General features: G+C 38.5%; 1 protein-coding gene across 2 annotated transcripts; it reads right to left on the reverse strand.

Annotated features, from left to right (window-relative positions):
* Positions 1-3,571: 3,571 nt before the first annotated feature.
* LOC100552716 (carbonic anhydrase 13) lies at positions 3,572-17,370 on the reverse strand. Of its 2 annotated transcripts, XM_008108429.3 has the most exons (8): positions 17,231-17,370; positions 17,000-17,149; positions 11,567-11,764; positions 10,869-10,987; positions 7,939-8,034; positions 7,231-7,293; positions 6,541-6,696; positions 3,572-5,606 (listed from the first exon to the last, which is right to left on the reverse strand). In XM_008108429.3, the coding sequence occupies exons 2-8, from the start codon at positions 17,028-17,030 to the stop codon at positions 5,493-5,495; spliced, it is 777 nt and encodes a 258-aa protein (XP_008106636.1). In that variant the 5' UTR covers positions 17,031-17,149; positions 17,231-17,370; the 3' UTR covers positions 3,572-5,492. The 2 variants fall into 2 exon arrangements, with proteins under 2 accessions (XP_008106636.1, XP_003219587.1); XM_003219539.2 differs by having other exon boundaries at positions 17,000-17,240.
* Positions 17,371-20,990: the final 3,620 nt, after the last annotated feature.

Genomic DNA, 20,990 nt, shown 5'->3' on the forward strand with positions numbered 1-20,990 from the left:
GTTCTCCGGGCTTTTCTACACAGCTATATAACCCAAAATATCAAGCCTGATAATCCACAATATCTGCTTTGAACTGGGTTATCTGAGTCCACACTGCCATATAGCCTAGTTCAAAGCAGATAATGTGGGATTTATACAGCTATGTGGAAGGAGACTCACATTTTCCTCATTTGTCCAGTTGGTGCAAAATGGGTTAAAATACTTATTTAACTTGATAAGAGGGAGAGGAGGGGGAGAATTGTTGCCCTTCCCAGTAGGTTCAGGCAAAAGCAAAGTAACGCAGACTTTCCTGGCTTTCTTTTTTCTTCATTAATAATACTCTAATACACTTTGATGATGTTTTGCCACATATCTTCCAGGTTTTATTTGTGAAATACTGCAGCACATGATCATTTTTCACTGTCAATGCTTCTGTATCTTTATCTGTAGAAACACTGCTACAGCCCCACCCAGCTACTCCCATGCACTCAAAACCTACTCCAGACAAAGGGGAATCTTTTGAGCATGTTTTCAAGAAGACAGAAGGCTGGGGCAGGAGAAATATCCAAATATGCTGGTGGTTGAGTATCATCAGCATGATAGGCTTTCATTGTTTCTGCTTTCTCCAGTACACTAAGGGTCAAACTAGAAGTTAAGAGAATGACATTATCTGCTATAACTATAAACACTTTTTCAAAATATATATTTTTCTTCCTGCACCAGAAAAATATGGACCTCAGCTATCAGATATGCAAATTTAGCCCATGTTCATACTGAATGACTTACCACAAAACATCCTAAATGCAGGATGTATAGCACAGGAGAAATGGGTATAGTAACAACTAGATCTTTCGCCACTTTAAACAGAATCTCCTCTAAAATATAGAAATGCAGAATAAATATATAGTCTTGGTTAGTCTTAAAGTAGAACCATTCAATAGGTAGAATTTATAGAATTTTGCCTTACCAAGTTACCCACTGGTTCAATTTTAATAGGGCCTAAGCTGTATCCAAGGCCCCTGGTGGCACAGTGTGTTAAAACGCTGAGCTGCTGAACTTGCTGACCAAAAGGTCCCAGGTTCAAATCCCGGGAGTGGAATGAGCGCCCGCTGTTAGCCCCAGCTCCTGCCAACCTAGCAGTTCGAAAACATGTAAATGTGAGTAGATCAATAGGTACCACTCCGGAGGGAAGGTAACGGCACTCCATGCAGTCATGCCGGCCACATGACCTTGGAGGTGTCTATGGACAACGCCAGCTCTTCAGCTTAGAAATGGAGATGAGCACCAACCCCCAGAGTCGGTCACGACTGGACTTAACGTCAGGGGAAACCTTTACCTTTACCTTTAAGCTGTATCCACACTGTAGAATTATAGCAGTTTGACACCACATTAACTACCATTGCACAATGATATGGAATTCTGGAATGTGTAGTTTTGTGAGGTATTCACTATTCTGTCAGAAAGCTCTGTTGTCACAACAAACCACACATTTCAGAATTCCATAGTTATGAGCCATGACAGTTAATGTGATGTCAAACGGCTATAATTCTGCAATGTAGATGGTCTCATAGTCTGGACTGATCCTAAATAATATAATCTTATGTTTTCATTGAATAGTATATTCCACTGTGTGGCTTACCTTTGGGAAAGTGAACATATAATTACAGCTTTCTGCTTTGGTCTCAATAATTTGTAAAGTACAAGTTATACCAGGGGCACATATCATAAGTTCTTTACTATTTGTATAACAAAAAATGATGCAGGGTTTTGCTGTGTCATTACAGAAAAATCAAGGAACTTGCCAGGTTTAATCCATGTCTGTGTCACACTCACAATCATGTTTAAGTAGTAGCCCAAAGATAATCTGAAAACCATTTTAGCAGCCCCAGCTATGATAGCATATATCTTTTAAACATTACTTTGCTTATAGTGACATCTATTGGTTGGAAAAGAATAAAATCAAATTATGTGTTTTTGTAGCTCAGTGCACGTCCTACTTTTTCCACCTCAAAAACCTTTGAAATTTCTATATACTGTTAGTTAACAAAGATCAAATAAATAAGGTATATGGACTATCACATGTTCATATGCAATCCCTTTGTATCCTTTTTGCCAAATAATTGTGTATACATTTGTACCACTAACCTATGTATCAATTCATCATTCACAAGTGACTGAAGAAGTCTACATTGTTTTGGACCAACCAATATGATGCCAGGTATTGTATTTGCTCTGTCACTTGTAACTTAGGGCCTTTTTATACTGACCATATAATGTTGTTCAAAATGAACGCAGGGCCACAGTGGCTACAAAATGCATAATCCTGATTCGCGGTGCAGCACAGATCAAATGAGAAACAGCATGTCTTAAAAAGCCACAAAAATCTAATGTGAGCCATATAATCTGTTGCAGTTGATCCAAGTACAGTATCCCGGATCTAGAACAAAATCAGCTCTGTAGAAGGTGGAGCATCTTGTAGACACCTGTCCCTGCTGAAGAGCAATAAAGAATCCCGAAAGGGGTTTGCCAAAAAAATACCCCAAGGGCATCGCTGGGCAGCAGGGAAATTGACCCACCTGGAGTAGTAATTGGTTATCTCTTCTGCTGTTATTTTTCCTTTTCACCCAGTACACTTTGGGTGAGCTGATGTGCATTTCTCCAGGAAATGAGCAAAACCTCCAAAGCAGTTTGAGGCGAGGTTCGATTTTCAATGTAACCACTGCTTTGGCCTCACAATATTTCCAGACCTGTCAATCTGATCACCAGTTCCTCCCAAACTGGTTCCAAGCTATATTATAGTGTCAGTGTAGAAGCACTGTAGTATAGCGAGTAAATAAATAATTGACACTTGTGTGACACTTAAACTGAAGTTCGTGGCATCTGTTGTTAGGATTGCCAGTCCCCTGTTATTATTGAGAAAAACCCATTAATAGTTTGCACTCCTGCAATGTTCAGATCACCTACCTTGGTGTAATGGATACACTCCACTACTGTGCCACAATTGCTGAGATACACACACACACACACACACACACACACACACAGAGTAGCAGAGTTGTGGAAAGGCAGTTAAAAGGATGTGTAGGACCACAGGTTGGCAAATCAGCACAACTGTGTGATTGTAGAGAGGTGTGATAACAAAATTGCTCATGTATATTTTATTTGATAGTTCAAACTGCCATGGAATACAGTAAACTGAATTTGTAGCATATAATATTAACACACGGCGATGAGAAAAATCAAAGGTTCGTGTGTCTGTGTTTTTAGTGATGTCTTCAGTCAGGAAATTTAGTCAGTAAGCTTCCAGTTAATATGTGTGCGTTTGAAAAATAAATTACATAACAGCGATAATAATTTAAAGAATGATTTTGGCATGAGATGCTATTAAGCGTGGCAATCTATATTATCCCTCATTAGCTTCAATGGGATTTATTTCTAGGGAAATGTATCATAGGGTCACAGTGTTGGTTTCTGATAAGTGGATTCATTCCTGACGTGCTTCCATTTATTGCAAAAAGGGAAACTTTCCAAACTAACAAACCTGTCTGATCCATGTTTTCAAAGAAACAACAAAAACACTATCTGAAAGATATAGATTATAACTTGTTTTTATTTTATATAATTCATAAATAAGAAACCAGAGGCAAAATATCAGTTTATTGCTTATTACATTAGAAATGTTGGGGTCTATTCTCCCTACTCCATTACCATCAAACATGAAAAGATATAATAACCTCACCCATACTGCTTCCTGCTCTGATGCAAGTATCTTCTTATAGAATCCTTTACAGGTGATTTAGGCAGAATTCTAGATTAGAAATGAAAATGTGTCACATCCAAACCATCATTAATCCCATCTTTCATGTACACATTCTATGTACACTGTAACTTTAGGCTTATTTTCCCAATTTCTTGCTGCAGGTAGGGTATGTGGATATGATGAATCCATGTCTCCGATAATAAGAATAAGAGAAAAAGATTCGCAAGTCATTAGATTTCCATTGCCAGTCTCTCACAACTAGTTGTCCACTTTACTCATTTTGAGTTGTAAAGGATGGGTTGGGTTGTAAAAAACTAATCTGACGGTCATGCCACATTTTCAGATACACGTTGCCAAGATGACCTGGGTTCGCAGCATCCACACAATACCTGATCATGTGTAACTAGGACTTCACTTTCTTTTTGATGAGTTCTTGTTTCAACCCAAGGAACTAAGGGTTCTACACTGCCATATTTTAATCTGCATTCTGAAACTGGATTATATAGCAGTGTAGATCCAGTCTAAAACATCTCTACTGGTAAAGTGCAGTTACTGACTCTCAAAACCACTGCTCCTTCAAGATTCTTTATTTTCTCAAAGTATCTAGATTTGATTTTATTGATTTCAAGAAGGCACAACTAAATAGGAATTACGTGGAAAAGGCATACTGTGAGGAATATATACATTCTTAATAATTCCACTATCTAAATCACACTTAAATCACACTGACGACTAGATATGGCCTATTGACAAGAAGGTTGGGAAAACAACTTGACAATTTTCCTTCCAAAAATAAGTAAAATACCCGGAGAGGACTGAGAACATTTGGCATGATAACTTTAAAAGAAATATGAGATTTACATTTGTTGAATCCCACTATAAGAGCTTGAATGATTTAACTGAATGGTTTTAATTTCCTTCAAAGAATGCCCAGATATGTCATGTTTCTGAGAAGACAAAGATTTATGGAACCATAGGCTGATGAAAAGTATAATTTTCCAGAAAATCAGCTACAGTCCCAACAAAAGCTTGCAATGGTCTTTTTTGGATTACATCTCCCCATATACGTATCCTGCATGGCATTGTCAAAGTTAGAGAATTATGGGAATTGTAATCCAAAAATGATAATCCTAGGTTCTGGCCCTAGACAAGATGAAAGGGATCCGAACAGATAGTGAAGTCTTATCCCATACTGATACTGATCCAATCCAGATATAATGTTGCCATCATATCAAACATGCTACAGGGCCTTCTGTAGGGTGTGAAAGCTAACTCAGCTAAACACAATATTGCTTCAATGGTGCCAACTCAGAACCACATCTATTTTTACTGTAAGTGGCTCTTTCTTAATCCAAAACAATATAATGTATCCATCTTACCTTGAATTAATTCTAACCAGTTCTATTCTTTGTCTTAAATAATAACTTCCTATCCACTATAATTAAATTGCAAAGTAACTGAAGTAAGTGAAACAAACAGCTGGGCAAAATATATTAACTTACGTAATAAAAAATAGGGTCACAGTCTAAAAAATCTTAAGCATTTTATGCCCTATCGGATTCAATGAGATATATAAACGTCTCCTAAAATCTCTCTTTTAAAATTCCTTGAAAGGACTTTAAATGCTTAAGATCGACTGGATCATTTCCTAAATTAAAATGTGTCATTTTTTTTTCTTTTTAGAAATAAGATAATGTGAGATTTGCTTTCTGAATAATCTCAACTATTGCTGTGAATTTTCTTGTCCTCCCCTTTAATTTCTTCTCACTTCGCGTCCCCTTAACGGCTGTGGTGGTCTGAAATTTTTCAGCAGGCAGCAGGCAGCCTCTCCCTCTCCGGTGCAGAGAAGGTTGCGAAATTTGGACAGCTGTGAATGAAAAGGGTATAAAATTCAATACAGAAACACAGAAACATATGTGCTAAGCAAAGCTGAGGAGTGCGTAGTCCTCCTAGTATCATTGGACTACAACACTCATTATCCAGGGTTACATAGCTGCTGGAGGTTGATGGGCCACACTGACTATCCATGGGACTACAAAGTGGTGAACAGTCGGTTCTCCACATTTACGGGATTAACCTGTGCAGATTTAAGTATTAATTGATTGAATATGTTCTTTTAAGGAGTCTCTAGGTCCTCCTGTGTGACTGTATGGCCTACTTCTTCCAGAAACAGACCACAGAGTTGAGCTCAAGGACTTAGATATTCCTAGAGAAAACGTCTCTAAGGATCTTTAAGTCCCCAGTGTAATTCCATGGTCAATTTTCTGCAGATTTTGTATTCATAGTTTTATCACTTTGGCAGGGTTCCTTAAACCTTAACCCCTTTAAAAGTTGAGCCTACTGACCTTTCCTTGTATTTTAAAAATCATTTTAAAGACACCTTCCCTATGGCCTTTTAGAGGTCTGCATGATGTGGGGCCACAACTTGGCTATGTGAGTGAGGCAACCACATAATGCGGATCTATTCCACAGAGAGGTAAAATTGCCAGCACTACTGCCATTGCCACTACTCAAAGAATTGAATGGTTCCTTTTTATTAAAAGTTAAGGTACAATGACCTAGAATGTTTGGGTTTAGTAAAAAAAAAAATCTAAATTTTCTAGACTTGAGTATATACAGTTTAATATAGGTGCTACATGTATTTTTATGCCACCCTTTAGTCAGATTCCAAGGGCAATTTTTACTTTCTTCCATATATGTGAAATGGCAGCTTACTGTTTTTATTGGGAAAAGCATAGAATAATAATAATAATAATAATAATAATAATAATAATAATAATAATAATAATAATAAATTATACCTGTTCAGAGCAAACATTTATAGGCTCTTTGAGTATGATCCAGATGACACTTTCAAGAAGAGGAGGAGTTGTGAGAGATCCAAGGTAAGTCCAGTAGTCCAGAGAACGGGGAAGCAGACAGGAAGGATCAAAGTTGGTGAACCTGTGCTGTTTGCCCTTCAAAAAGAGAGAGAAAGTGAAAGAAGAGAAACTTGAGAGGAAAGACAACATTTCTTGAGCCTCAGCTATCGCCACTTAAACCAATTCCACATTGCTACCTGTATACCCTGAAGCACTGACTACTTCTACCTGCTGAATAAGCAAGTCGAACTCATAGTGATTACAATGAGAAGCAGAGTATAAAAGGGGAAATTGAATAATCTTGGCACTTCATATCCACAGATTTTGGATGCATGGATTTAACCACCCATGATCTGAAAATATTTTTAAAAAACAAATATCAAAAGGCAAAGTTTGATTTTGCCATTTTATATAAGAGACTCCATTTTACTATATCACTTTCTATCATGAAACTTGAGCATCCATAAATTTTGGTATCCAAATTTCAGTAAAATACTAAGGGCCCACTATATAAAGATTCAGCATTCTTTACAGAAGCATACAAAGAACAAGAATCAGTAATAGACAATGGAACTGTCCTATGTTCTTAGTTAAATATGTCTGGGTTTTTTGGGTTTAGAATTACTATACCTTGGCTTTAATTGCATCCAAAAAGTCTGTTATTTTCTGCAGTTGTGGATTGCATTCACCGAGCTGAAAATATAAAAGTTACATTTCTTTGCTCAGAGTTTAAAAATTTATTTATTTTTGCAATACAATAATTTCTTCAAATCCAAATATTTCAGAAGTACAAAAGGGCTGAAAATCATAAAAAGACAAGCATGCAACTTTCACCCTGAAACTAGACAGATGAATAATAATAATCATCATCATCATCTTAAGTGCATCATGTAATTTAATACATTTCTATATCAGCTCCCAGTCCACATGAGCTTCTTAAAGTGAAAAACAAATCTTAACTGCTCATCCCAGTTAATTAATGTCATTGAATCTATGGAAATTATATAAGGGGGCATTTCATATGGAGGGAGAATTTTATGGGGGAACTGTTCTCATTTCTCCTTCTTATAACACCACTGCTAGAAGATCTTGATGAGTAGTGAGATATATACATAAAATTATGTTTCCTGGGGCATTATATTTTTAGGATGTTGGGATTACTTCCCACTCCCCAGATGCCACTCCATTCATGACAAATTATACTTTATCTTTCAGGAACTACAAATGCATTAAAACGTTCCACAGGTGCTTGGGGTGATTTCCCCCCAATAATATTTTGTCTCACAAGCATAATTTGGCCTATAGATTCGTAAATGGAGATAAAGAGGCTTACCCTACCTTTAAGAAAACAGCCATGACTGCTAATCCATCTGCCTCACAAGCAGCCTCCACAAATGAGGCATATTTGTCTGCATTCCAATGCACCACATGAAGCTGAAAAGGAAGAACACAACTACCATCAATGATTACCCTACGGAGTCCAGACATCTCTTATTAAAGAGGTAGTTTGGTGTTTTATATAGCCCAAAGTGATCTTGAGGTCAATGAAGTCCTTTGGAAGCTCCATGCACGTTGGTCCAAGGCTCTGAAGATCCATTCTAGTCAGTCCTAGCATTGGCCATGTTTACCAAAAAAAAAACAAACAGTCCCTGGCACATTCACATGCCAGTCCTTCCCATATCCAGCCAGGAGCCCACCCATATCTTCCCCTTGACAAAAATCCTTAGATTATACAGACTCGATTGAACGTTTAAATGTTCTTGAAGTGAAAGGAACCACGATATATGAGTTGAGACTGCTCAGTTCATGAAATCATTCTGTGTTCTGGAGCATGTAAGGTATGTCAACATTTACATGTTTAGTTTTCATTATAAAGCTGGACTGTGTCACTTTTAAGATATGTCACTTTTAAGATATGAAGTTTACCAAAAAGAAACAAATGTTCTTGGAAAACAATAAACAAGAAAAGACACAAATAACATCTCAAACATTGTGGGGATGCCCATTCCCAGTGGCTTGTGACTTCTCTGTTAAAGGATGTATGTATCTTGTCTTACCACCGCTCTTGCACCACAGGTTGTTGGAGAACTCTTTTAAGGCCTGTTTCTTTTATGCATCATCCTCTTCATCATCATCATCGTCGTCATCGCCATCGATATTCCCATATCACAATTTGTTGAAGAAACTTGGTTCCAGTGGATTGACTGCCCCAACATAACAGGAGCTTGGCTCGTAAAGAACATCTGCTGGAGGAACCATGTTGTCTTGGACTTGCAAATTAGCTGTTTCTTCTTGCATGTGCCAGTTTGGCAGAGGTGCATTCTTGACCCGAAGAACTTTCTTCTTTGTCAAATTATACTGAACACTAGCATCTAATCACTAAACCTTCAGTGGTCTCTCCATCTATGTTGGTCCTCTCTCTCTTTCTTTCTCACCCTCTTTCTTTCAACTCCAGCATCATTTTCTAATGAAAAAGGTTTCTAGAGGATTCTTGAAGATGTTTATAACCAGTAGTGGGAAACAATGTTAGACTGACTACAAATTCCTAGGTAGGCTCTCCATCCATTTGGTTTCCCATGTACATGTGTTTTGGAACATTTTGTTTTCTAAGCACCTCTTATTAATTCGTTATATTCCATCTCACCTGGTTCCTGCAGAAAACATAAGTCTTTAAACACTGCAAATGTCATTCCCCACCTCCAAAGATTTACCCCACTAATTTTAGCTAATCAGCATTTCCCCACAACCACATGAAATGCAGTACTTCCATTTCAGAAAAACTTCTAGTTTCAGAATACAACTCCATTTTAGAAATAAGAAGACACTACAATATTTCCCCTCTTTATGTTAGTTAAAAGGAAGTCATTTACATTTACGCTTTCTAAGAGATGAAAGGAGGAGGCAATATTTTGACATTTTTATTTATGCATAATGGCTTTTACATACTTAAGTCAACTATTTTGATATTTCATTTCAGCATGTGAACAATGCTTTTCAGACAATATTTTTTTAAATATCCAGCCTCAATCTAACAAATTCTAAAATCCTCCTGATTTTGTTGGGTTTTAACATTTGTTAGTCTTGGCCAGTATGGATAAACATTACCTGTAATCCAACAAAATTGGAGTGATCATACTTTCCTCACCACTGTCTTACAGCATCATCTAGTGCAGAGTTTTCCAAACGGTGTGCCATGATACACTGGTGTACTAGCCGCAGTGTGTAGATGTGTTGCACAAATGTAATGAGAAACCTCCAAGTCTATTTGAAATAAGCAAAACTACTGAAGTGCAGAACCTTAAACATGCTTGATGATGAAATGTGAGTGTCTTTATCCATCAAATCTTCCAAAGTTGTTTACATCCCATTAACCTCATACATCTCAGCAAAATTTTTAGTTATTAGTATTATACATTTTAATTGTTGCATATATTTACAAATTGTTATTCATAAATAACAAAAATCTTAGAAATGTATGTTATTACCTTACAAATCATATACATTTAAAAATATGAATGAAAAGTTTTCATGTGCTATGTTGTATCCCCATACATTTTGTTATTACAATTTATGTATGTGTCTGTATTACTTGTACGGAGTTAATTTGACCTCTGGTTTGCTAGTAAAACTGAATTACTATGTTGTGAAAACATGCATGTCTAAAAAGTATATCACCGACATGAAATGTTTGGAAAAATCTGATCTAGTGGGATTCACCACTAGAACAGTATGCTGATAATTGGTGTACAAAACAAAACTAAATGTCTAGGCCAAGATGGATTTAGGTTTAAAATGACCAGATTAAAATAGCCATACTCAAATCAACTCAGTGAATCTGGATATTCAAGCTCATTAAGCCCATTAAATTCTTTCTATGTAAACTTGTCCAAATAAATTCTGTCTCACTACATGATCGCAAACCACCAAATTGATCATGCTGGCACTTCTTTTCTTATTTGCACAGCACATAACAATGAATTTGTTGTAACATAAAATTGACAGCGGCAACAAATAATGATTTTATTGGGGAAATTATGTCATTTAAGAAAAGAAGCAGGGATGCAAGCAGGGATACAACAAGAGCAGTGGTTCCCAACCTTTGGACATCCAGGTGTTTTGGACTTCAGCTCCCACAGTTCCTAACAGCTGGTATGCTGGCTGGGATTTCTGGGAGTTGAAGTCCAAAACACCTGGAGGCCCAAAGGTTGAGACCCACTGAACTAGAGAAAGTCACAACTTTTTCTATACAGTTCAGTAGAATGCTTTACCTCTGCAGCGAATTTTGTTCCGTCCACTGCATGCTCAGAGCCAATGTCATCGCTGGATCCCCAATGAAAGTGAATTTGGCGCAGCCTATAATTTCCCATGAGTGGACCCCCACACAGCACTATAAAGAGAAAACACATACACACACCTATATATACTGTAGCATAGTTTGGTTGCTTAGAACTTTGAGAAAATGGAATGTTTCCTTGTGTATCTTTCTAGTTTTTACTGCTTGAGGACCAGTTATGTCTAGGACATAGCTGAGTGATTATAGACAAAAAAGGGAAAAGAAATTTGAACTCTTCCCACGAAATTAAACCTACTTTGAGAAACAAAGATTTCAACTATGCTACCTAGAAAGAGAAAGCTGTGTTTGATAAATGAAGTCTTGTCTCTTTAAGCAGGGGTTATTTTTTTAGGAAATTGTTCAGCTGTTTGTAAGTAGATGAGACGGAATCATGTTCAAGTAGGATGTAGGCCACACATTCGAACTCTAGCATATTTATATAGTAGCAAGAGAGAATTTTAACAAGCAATGACTTCTGAAAGGGCAACTTATCAAAGGCAATGTAAATGAATCTTCCCTGGAGATTAGTAGCATTACAATTCATAGAATGCAGTGTCAGCCCGGGTTAAAATTGAAAGCTGTTGTTAATAGAAGATTGCACACAAACATAATGAAGTTTGCTATGCAACAAACCTGATTTGTTTTCAGTGTCATCAAACTCCACACTGGTGGAATGACCATTGTTGAGGATGACTTTGGCAGATGAAGGATCATAGCGAGGGTAGAGAGGACGCAGGGTGGGGTCGTACTTGGCCTCCTGAGTTTTGATATCAATGGGAGATTGACGGTCTCCATTAGCAAGGGGAAAAACCTCCTTCCAATGAGAGGGTCCTAGAAGGCATTGCATTAGAAAAGTTGTTCATTAAAATACATTCCATACAATCAGAAAAAGAAAGGAATTGTCGTATGTGAATATAATCTCAAGGACCTACCTGGATTTTCTTATTTTCTTAAAAATTATTATTCAAATTATTTTTAAAAGGAGGGCAATTAAAACGGTGGAAAGTACCCAACCCCGTTGTCTTTAGTGAGCTAAAAGGCAGCTCTCTACATTAATCAATCTTAATTCTAATAAATTAAATACCCAAGGATGCGGGCTAGAACATTAGGGTTGGTCATTTTCTGCCTACTTCCAGGCATTCTGGTCATAAGGAATGCAGCAGGCACCTGAAATTAACACACACATGCAAAAGATTCAGAGAACATGCACCCATCAGCTCATTATTGTGCAGCCTGCACAACAACAATACCTCATTCAGATTCACAGGGATTTATAACTCAGGGGTTTACTTTATGTCATGCGAAATAAGGCAACTGGTCCCTAAAGCTCCGTATTGTCAAAACTGATTGGCAGGAATGTTTCCTAACATTAATTGGCAATTTAAGGCGCTGAGCCTAGAACCTTCTGCATTAAAACTTGAGCTTTGTAACAGAGTTTTGACCCATTTCCACACTGAATTGAAAAACATGCACCTAAACATGTCAAATCACGTGTTGAAACTATTTTTGACTGTAAAAACATCAACAAGAAAAGTAGCTGAGTGTCTCTAATCTGAAAAGCTTGGGATCATAACTATTTTGGAATATCTGCATATGCATCTTGAGACAGCTTGGAGGTAGGACCCAAGTCTAAACACAAAATTCATTTATGTTTCATAAACATAAACACCTTACACACATAGCCTGAAAGTAATTTCATACATTTTAAATAATTTTGTTTGTCAAACAAAGTTTGTGCTCATTGAACCACCAAAAAAGCAAAGGTGTCACTATCTCAGACACCCATGTGGACAATTACGGATTTTGGAATATTTATATAACACATTTCATTTCTTCATCATCCTAAATATAAGTTATCACAGTAATCCCTATGCAAATTCTGTAAGATAAAGAGTTATTATTAAAGTTGTCAAAAATAGTTTCCAGACTTGATCTTTTAGCCTTAGGTTTCTTGGGATAAAAATATGCAGAGGGCTGAAGCTAACAAGATCAAGCCTGTAAATGTTACTTTTGGACAACAGTTCCTAATACAAACCAACTTAAGAACTCAGGGAGTTGCAGTCGGAAAAAGTAACGTTTCCAAACTCGAAATATTTATTGGCTTATCAATAATATCTTGACCTCCATGTCTGTAATTCTTGAGAGAAAACACCACTGTCACATTGCCTAATGTTATCTAGGAAGCTTAGGCCACTCTACGTCAAGCGCGCGTCTGTTGCACCAAGATTATCTTTCAAACTGCGTTCTGCACCAGTCAAATTACAGTTCTGAAATCCACCAGTTATACAGTGTTATACAATTTATGCTCTTATACTGGAAGGCTGTCCTGTTTATAGAATCATTTTAGCATGCAATATCAAAAATTGTTTACATAATAATGCTCACTCTCCACTGTGAAGTTTAACCAGCATTTCCCATGCACTACATGAGTCTACACAGGTTTGTCTAAATTGGCTTATACTCATTGGAATCAAGGAAAGATCTAGATAGCAATTGTATACCTATTTTGTTCAGAACATTCCACAGGATGCTTTCAATGTCTTACATTTAAAGGTGGTAACTAAAATGTGTATAAATATTGTCACATATAACACACTAATATAGTCGGCACTCCATATCTACAGCTTGAAAATAGTTTTTAGAATCCAAAAAACTTTTTAGAATCCGAAGAGCAAAACGTGATTTTACAATTTTGTAAAGGCAACAATTTTACTATGCCATTGTACGTATATGATATGACATGAGCATCCAAAGATTTTGTTATCTGCATGGGGTCCTGGAACCAAAATCCCTCAGAAACCAAGGGTCTACTATACTTTCTTTGAAGTAAGGAAAAGGGGTTTTTTTTAAAAGTCCTGTAAGGAGCACCTGAACTCGATGGAAGCCAACCATAAAGGGATGGACATGTACATGCTCAGGTGCATATGCATTTACAAACAAGTATGCAGAAATACACACATACACATCTTGTTGAACTTCCATCCTCCAGCAATCTCTATTGAGATCGCTGTTTATCAGCTGCCCGCACAGGTAAATAAGAATCTTCTAAAGTGAGGGACCAGTACTATCCTATAAAATTAAGATTACAATTATGGGCGTTGATCTGGGACTGTGTAATTGTGGTATTAATCACATATGGAGGTTGATGAAGGCAGGAGCCCAGAAAGAACTGGCAAAACTACATCTGAGTATTGCTTGCCTAAGGAAACATTATGAAATTCATAGGGTTGCCATAAGTCAAGAGGTGACTTTGAGGCACATATACAGATACAACTTACTAAGCTTCCATATATTGTTAAGAAGGCATATAACAAATTTGTTTGGGGTTCCTTCAACGTACAGCCAAATACCATATTCCAAAACTTTATCTCTGATGCACATTCTACTAAGCGAACGTCATTGACCCTGCTGTTGAATCACGATTAGACAACAGCAATATGGCCAACACCAGGCATGGGCAAACTTCAGTCCTGCAAGGGTTTTGGACTTCAACTCCCACAATTCCTAACAGCCTACCCGCTGTTAGGAATTGTGGGAGTTGAAGTCCAAAACCCCTGGAAGGCCCAAGTTTGCCCATGCCTGACCTACACTCATGCTGAACAGTTCCATCTAATGAGCACTTATATCTTGAACACTCAGGCTATGGGATGATAGTTTTATAAATACTGTAGTTTTATATTTATTAGTATATCTAAAAAGTATCTAAACTGGAAATTATCTTCAAGGTCATCAATCCAACTCAGAAAAAAAAGCCCAGAAGGAGCCACCCAAAAAAGGAGCCACCCAAATTGTTTATAATGTTTACTAGGAGAGTTTGGATTTGGGTGAAAATATAGAATACATAATCTTCACTCTTACTATATAGATTGGCCCATCATAGCCCATCATCATTCTCTGATACTTAGCGCTATGATTTAAACACTTTAGCCTTGATCCAAAGAATATCATCACAGACCTTGTTACTCCCCAAATGTGATTGGCAGTATTATGGAAAGGTGCATCAAGGCTGCTACAAGTAACAGGTGAGCAACTACAAAGAGTATCTTTTATCCCATGTGAGTTTTGTAATACAGTATACATGATTTTTGCACATGCCAGCTGTTGTAGGAAGTTATTTTGTTCTCAGGTCCTTTATTGTATTCTATCACATTTCAGCTGGCACTGAAATCAGTGGAACCAAGTTCTACTACAGCAATGAAACAAACACCAATGCACTGCCTGGGAAAGTTACTTTTTTGGACTATATCTCCCAGAATCCTCCAGATAGAATGGTTGTAGAGTGGACATGGACACAGCATCTGGAAGATTCTGGGCCCTGATTTTCATATAAGTAACTTTTCCAAGCTCCATCCCAAATAGGTGAGCATCTGGATATTATTTTTTATTTTTGCCATAGTGTTCCCCTTTCCTTTTACTCTGGAGTAAGAACTAAGAACTTTAGTCCTGCTCCTGATCCCACCTCCTCCGCAGGTGCAGTTAGTGGCCATGGGAGACACAAGGCCTTTTCAGTGGTCGCCCCTTGGCCGTGGAACTCCCTCCCCAGTGAAATTAGATCAGCGCCCTCCCTCCTGGCCTTCAGAAAGCACATAAAGCTATGGTTCTGGGACCAAGCCTTCAGGCAGTAAAGTAATGAAGTACACAAAATGAATAGGAAATATGTGCAATTGACAATTGTAATGGCTTCGGATTACAATTCTGAATTATGTGATTTTAATGTTCATTCTAAGATGTTTTAATTTCAATATTTAACTGTTCAAATGTTTATGTTTAATATGATTTTTGTATTATTTTAACTTATATGGCATTGTTTTGGATATTATGTTTTGGTTTTGTATGTATGTTGGCACTGAATCTTGCCATTATTTGTTGTACACTGATTTCAAGTCCTCCAGAGGTGAGAAAAGTGGTATATAAATGTAGTAAGTAAATAAATAAATAGTCACATACAGAAGTAAAGGACAGACAGGCAATATTAAATAGATCTACATTCTAGAAATCTGTCATTTTATTTCTATGAAAATGACACGTCCAGTTTAACTACGTACGTTAATTGTCATGCATGGTTTTGGTGCTTAATTTAATATTCTATAGGAAGGTAAAACTATATTGGCCACAATAAGTGTTTAATTTTTCTTTTGCATTCTGGAATGAACAACATTCACATGTGACATGAAAATAAAGGAGACAGAGTAATTCTTTTGAATTGTACTGAGAAAAACATATAACGCCTACATCATCTTGGAATCAATTTCAAAGTACTGACTCTAAATAGTGACAAATCACCATTTTAGAGGAAAAAAACTATGGCATTCAATAATTCAGGGAAAGATGAGTAAAGCAACATTGCAAAGAAGAAAACAAATTATATTTCAGAAATCACAATATATACTTTAAAGTTGGTGTTGTGAAAAAGATGTAAACTGCACAGCCTTGGAATCAAATTCAATGACTTTAAAGTTCAAATGGTAACAAAAAAGATGATGGGGAAAGCTCTGGTATTCAATAATTATTAAGAAAATAGATTACTAGTGCAAAGTTGCAAAGAGGAAAACAAGATTATATTTCAGCAATCACAAAATATACTCCTCCCAAGAGCTTCTGCTGAACAAAAAGCAGTCATTTTAATCTTGCCAGATACAGCTATCCCACAGAAGTACCCTTATTATCTCCTAGAAACAGGGCTAAAATCAGTCTGCTTCTATCATAATTTAAAGTATATTTTGGCAAACTTATATAGATACAGGCAAGGGCAAACTTTGGCCCTCCAGGTGTTTTGGACTTCAACTCCCACAATTCCTAACAGCCTACCGGCTGTTAGGAATTGTGGGAGTTGAAGTCCAAAACACCTGGAGGGCCAAAGTTTGCCCTTGCCTGTATCTATAGCATCGGAAACGAGTGGGACTTGCACACAAGTTGCAAATAAACCATCCAAAGGGGGGAGCAAACCAAATTAAAACCATGGGACCCCCAAACCCGCCCAAATGTCCAACAGCTGCCTGTTTTGGCAGCCCCATCCTTCCCAGCTGAAGTGCAGAGAGACCCCCGAAAGCCTCTCTCTCCGCTTACCGTTGTCCTCCTCGTAGCCCCAGTGCAGCATGGCTGGGCACAGAAAGAAGAAGTTGTCTAACTTTGGCAATGAGGAAGGATGGAGGAGGAAGGGCGATGCTGTTCGCGACCGTCTCTTTGGGCGACAGGAGGAGGCAAGGGCCAGGTGTCCTGGGAAGAGGCAAAGAAAGCTTGGTGAAGCTGCCTTGGAGGCGCCTCTTATTTAAGCGGAGACCCTCCACACCCGCCCACCTGCGTCACTGGGAGGAGAAGGAGCGCCCTTCCCTCCAAGGGGGCATCTTCACTGTAGAATGAACGCAGTTTGACACCCCTGCCGCTCCTTTAGCTCAATGCTATCTGGATCCTGAGAGTCCTGTGTTTTGGTGAGGCACCAGCACTCCTTGGCAGGGAGAAGGCTGCAGCTCTTGTAAAACCATTACTCTCATTAGTCCCATAGCATTGAGCCATAGCAGTTTTAAATGGTGTCAAACTGCATTAATTCTGCACCCTTGCTCCTCTTTCTTGAACTGATCTTAGGATGCATCTCTAATGCAGTATTGACACTCCTTTAACTGTCAAGGCTCAAAGTGACGGGATCCTGGCAGTTGTAGTTTGGCAACTTCCATATTAAATCCAGGAGCCTCCGGTGGCCTAGGGGATAAAAGCCTCGTGACTTGAAGGTTGGGTTGCTGACCTGAAGGCTGCCAGGTTCGAATCCCACCTGGAGAGAGCGCGGATGAGCTCCCTCTATCAGCTCCAGCCCCATGTGAGGACATGAGAGAAGCCTCCCACAAAGATGGTAAAACATCAAAAACATCCGGGCGTCCGGGCGTCCCCTGGGCAACGTCCTTGCAGACGGCCAATTCTCTCATTCCAGAAGCAACTCCTGTTGCTCCTGACACGAAAAAAACAATCAAATCCACAATCAAATCTACTTTGAACTGGATTGGTAGTGTAGACGCAGGCCCCTTCTACACTTCCATATCAAATCCAGATTGTCTACTTTGAACTGGATTGGTAGTGTAGACTCTGGCCCCTTCTACACTTCCATATCAAATCCAGATTGTCTACTTTGAACTGGATTATATGGTAGTGTAGATTCAGGCCCCTTCTACACTTCCATATCAAATCCAGATTGTCTACTTTGAATTGGATTATATGACAGTTTAGACTCAGGTCTAAACTACACTTCCATATCCAATCCAGATTGTCTACTTTTGAACTGGATTGGTAGTGTAGACTCAGGCCCCTTCTACACTTCCATATCAAATCCAGATTGTCTACTTTGAACTGGATTATATGGTAGTGTAGACTCAGGCCCCTTCTATACTTCCATATCAAATCCAGATTGTCTACTTTGAACTGGATTATATGGTAGTGTAGACTCAGTCCCAAAAAGAGCCCTGGTGGCGAAGTGTGTTAAAGCACTGAGCTGCTGAACTTGCAGACCGAAAGGTCGCAGGTTCAAATCCCAAGAGCAGAGTGAGCGCCTGCTATTAGCTCCAGCTTCTGCCAACCTAGAAATTCGAAAACATGCCAATGTGAGTACATCAATACGTACCGCTCCAGCGGGAAAGTAACGGCGCTCCATGCAGTCATGCCGGCCACATGACCTTAGAGGTGTATACAGACAACGCCGGCTCTTCGGCTTAGAAATGGAGATGAGCACCAACCCCAGAGTCAGACATGACTGGACTTAACATCAGGGGAAACCTTTACCTTTTAGACTTAGGCCCCTTCTACACTTCCATATCAAATCCAGATTGTCTACTTTGAACTGGATTATATGACAGTTTAGACTCAGGCCCCGTCTACACTTCCATATCAAATCCAGATTGTCTACTTTGAACTGGACTGGTAGTGTAGACTCAGGCCCCTTCTACACTTCCATATCAAATCCACATTGTCTACTTTGAAGTTGATTATATGGTAGTGTTGACTCAAGCCCCTTCTACATTTCCATATCAAATCCAGATTATCTGCTTTGAACTGGATTATATGACAGTCTAGACTCATATAATCCAGTTCAAAGCAGATAATATGGATTATCTGATTTGATACTCTGGATTTTATGGCAGTGTAGAAAGGCCCTCATAAAATCCAGGTCAAAGCAGATGATGTGGATCATCTGCTTTAATAATCTGGATCATTTGGCAATGTAGAAGGGGCCAAAGTCTTTAGCCTCTTCTGCCCAACTCCCAGGGTTTCATAGCACTGAGCTGTGGCAGTTAAAGTGGAATCAAACCACGTTAATTCTACAGTGGAGGTGCACCTGATTGCTAATGATTTGACCTGTTCATAAAATCTAATGATCCATGATTTCTAAGGCCCCTTCTAAAGGTAAAGGTAAAGGTTTCCCCTGACGTTAAGTCTAGTTGTGTCTGACTCTGAGTTGGTGCTCATCTCCATTTCTAAGATGAAGAGTCGGTGTTGTCTGTAGACACTTCCAAGGTCATGTGGCCGGCATGACTGCACGGAGCACCATTACCTTCCCGCCAGAGCGGTACCTATTGATCTACTCACATTTGCATGCTTTCGAACTGCTAGATTGGCAGAAGCCGAGGCTAACAGCAGGAGCTCACCCCACTCCCCAGATTCAAACCGCTGACCTTTCGGTCAGCAAGTTCAACAGCTCAGCAGTTTAACCCACTGCGCTACCGGAGGCCATTCTACACTGCCATATATTGCAGATTGTCAAAGAAAATAATCCAGATTATCTGCTTTGAGCTGGATTAGATGTGTCTACACTGCCATATAATCCAGTTCAAAGCAGAAAATCTGGATTTTATATGGTAGTGTAAAAGGAGACTAAGTATGCCGGGGTGATTTTCCGAGTTTAGGCAGAAATGATTGAACAGAATCATGAAAGGATCCTTATTCAAAAGACAAGACCATTTATCTATAGAGTATCCTAACCTCCTACAAAACAATGCAGCTCAGACAGCCATAAATCAGAGAGCAGGTGCCCAACACTGGAGAAGAGATATTCCAGAGAAAGTGCCATGTGTTGTGTTTGTGTGTAACAAATACGCTTAAATGCCCATTGTTTCTTCTTGTTTTAGCTGCTCTACCATTCCAAGACAGTAAGAGAGATAGCATTGTTGAGAACACACAGAAGGATGGGCAGAAAATGGATATGTGAGAATTGCAAGATAAGGAGGAAACTACTGGCCAGAGAGATAAGACGTTCCCCACTCCGCCCAGCAGGTCATTCATACACGGATATTGGGAACTCTTTCTAACTATTGCCACAATGGTAAACTGATTCTGATTCATCAGAATATCACATTGCTGTGAATTAACTTTTAATATAAGTCTGAGGCTACACTGACCTAATGTAGGTTACCAAGAGTATCTACACTGTAGATTTATTGCAGTTTGAGGCCACTTTAACTGTCAGTGCTATGGAATCCTGGGTCTTTAGCCTTAGTGATGTTGTACACAATCACCTGGGAGAATAAACTCTATTAACTTTATAGAACTTACTTCTAAATCTTCTTCTACACTGCCATTTAACAACCAGATTATCTGCTTTGAACTGGATTATATGGCAGTATAGACACAAATAGCCAAGTTCATATCAGATAATGTGGATTGTTTGCATTGATAATCTGGATTATATCACAATCTAGAAGGGGCATATAATGAGACATATAGATTTATGCTGCAAGGAAATGAGTCATGAAAAAACCAGTGCCAAAGTCAAATATCACCTGAACCAAAACTTGGGAAAGTGGTCTTAGGCCCCCATCTACACTGCAATATAAAATCCAAATTATCTGCTTTGAGCTGGATTATATGGCAGTGTAGACTCATATAATCCAGTTCAAAGCAAATAATGTGGATTATTTTTTTATAATAATCTGGATTACATGGCAGTGTAGAAGAAGCCTTAGAAAAGTCACTGCGTCAGATTGAGCTTTCCCCTGTCTGCATTATGGAAATGCAGTAGAGTCTCACTTATCTAACATCTGCTTATCCAAAGTTCTGGATTATCCAACGCATTTTTGTA

This window comes from Anolis carolinensis, chromosome 4 (assembly GCF_035594765.1).
Source record: "Anolis carolinensis isolate JA03-04 chromosome 4, rAnoCar3.1.pri, whole genome shotgun sequence".
NCBI classification, from domain to species: domain Eukaryota; kingdom Metazoa; phylum Chordata; class Lepidosauria; order Squamata; family Dactyloidae; genus Anolis; species Anolis carolinensis.

Excerpts from the sequence above, each read along its gene's own strand:
- LOC100552716 (XM_008108429.3), bottom strand. The coding sequence starts at position 17,030 with ATGCTGCACTGGGGCTACGAGGAGGACAACG. Across the intron at positions 7,294-7,938 it reads TCATGGCTGTTTTCTTAAAG|CTCGGTGAATGCAATCCACA; the intron begins GTAGGGTAAGCC and ends TTATATTTTCAG. Across the intron at positions 6,697-7,230 it reads TGGATGCAATTAAAGCCAAG|GGCAAACAGCACAGGTTCAC; the intron begins GTATAGTAATTC and ends CTCTTTTTGAAG.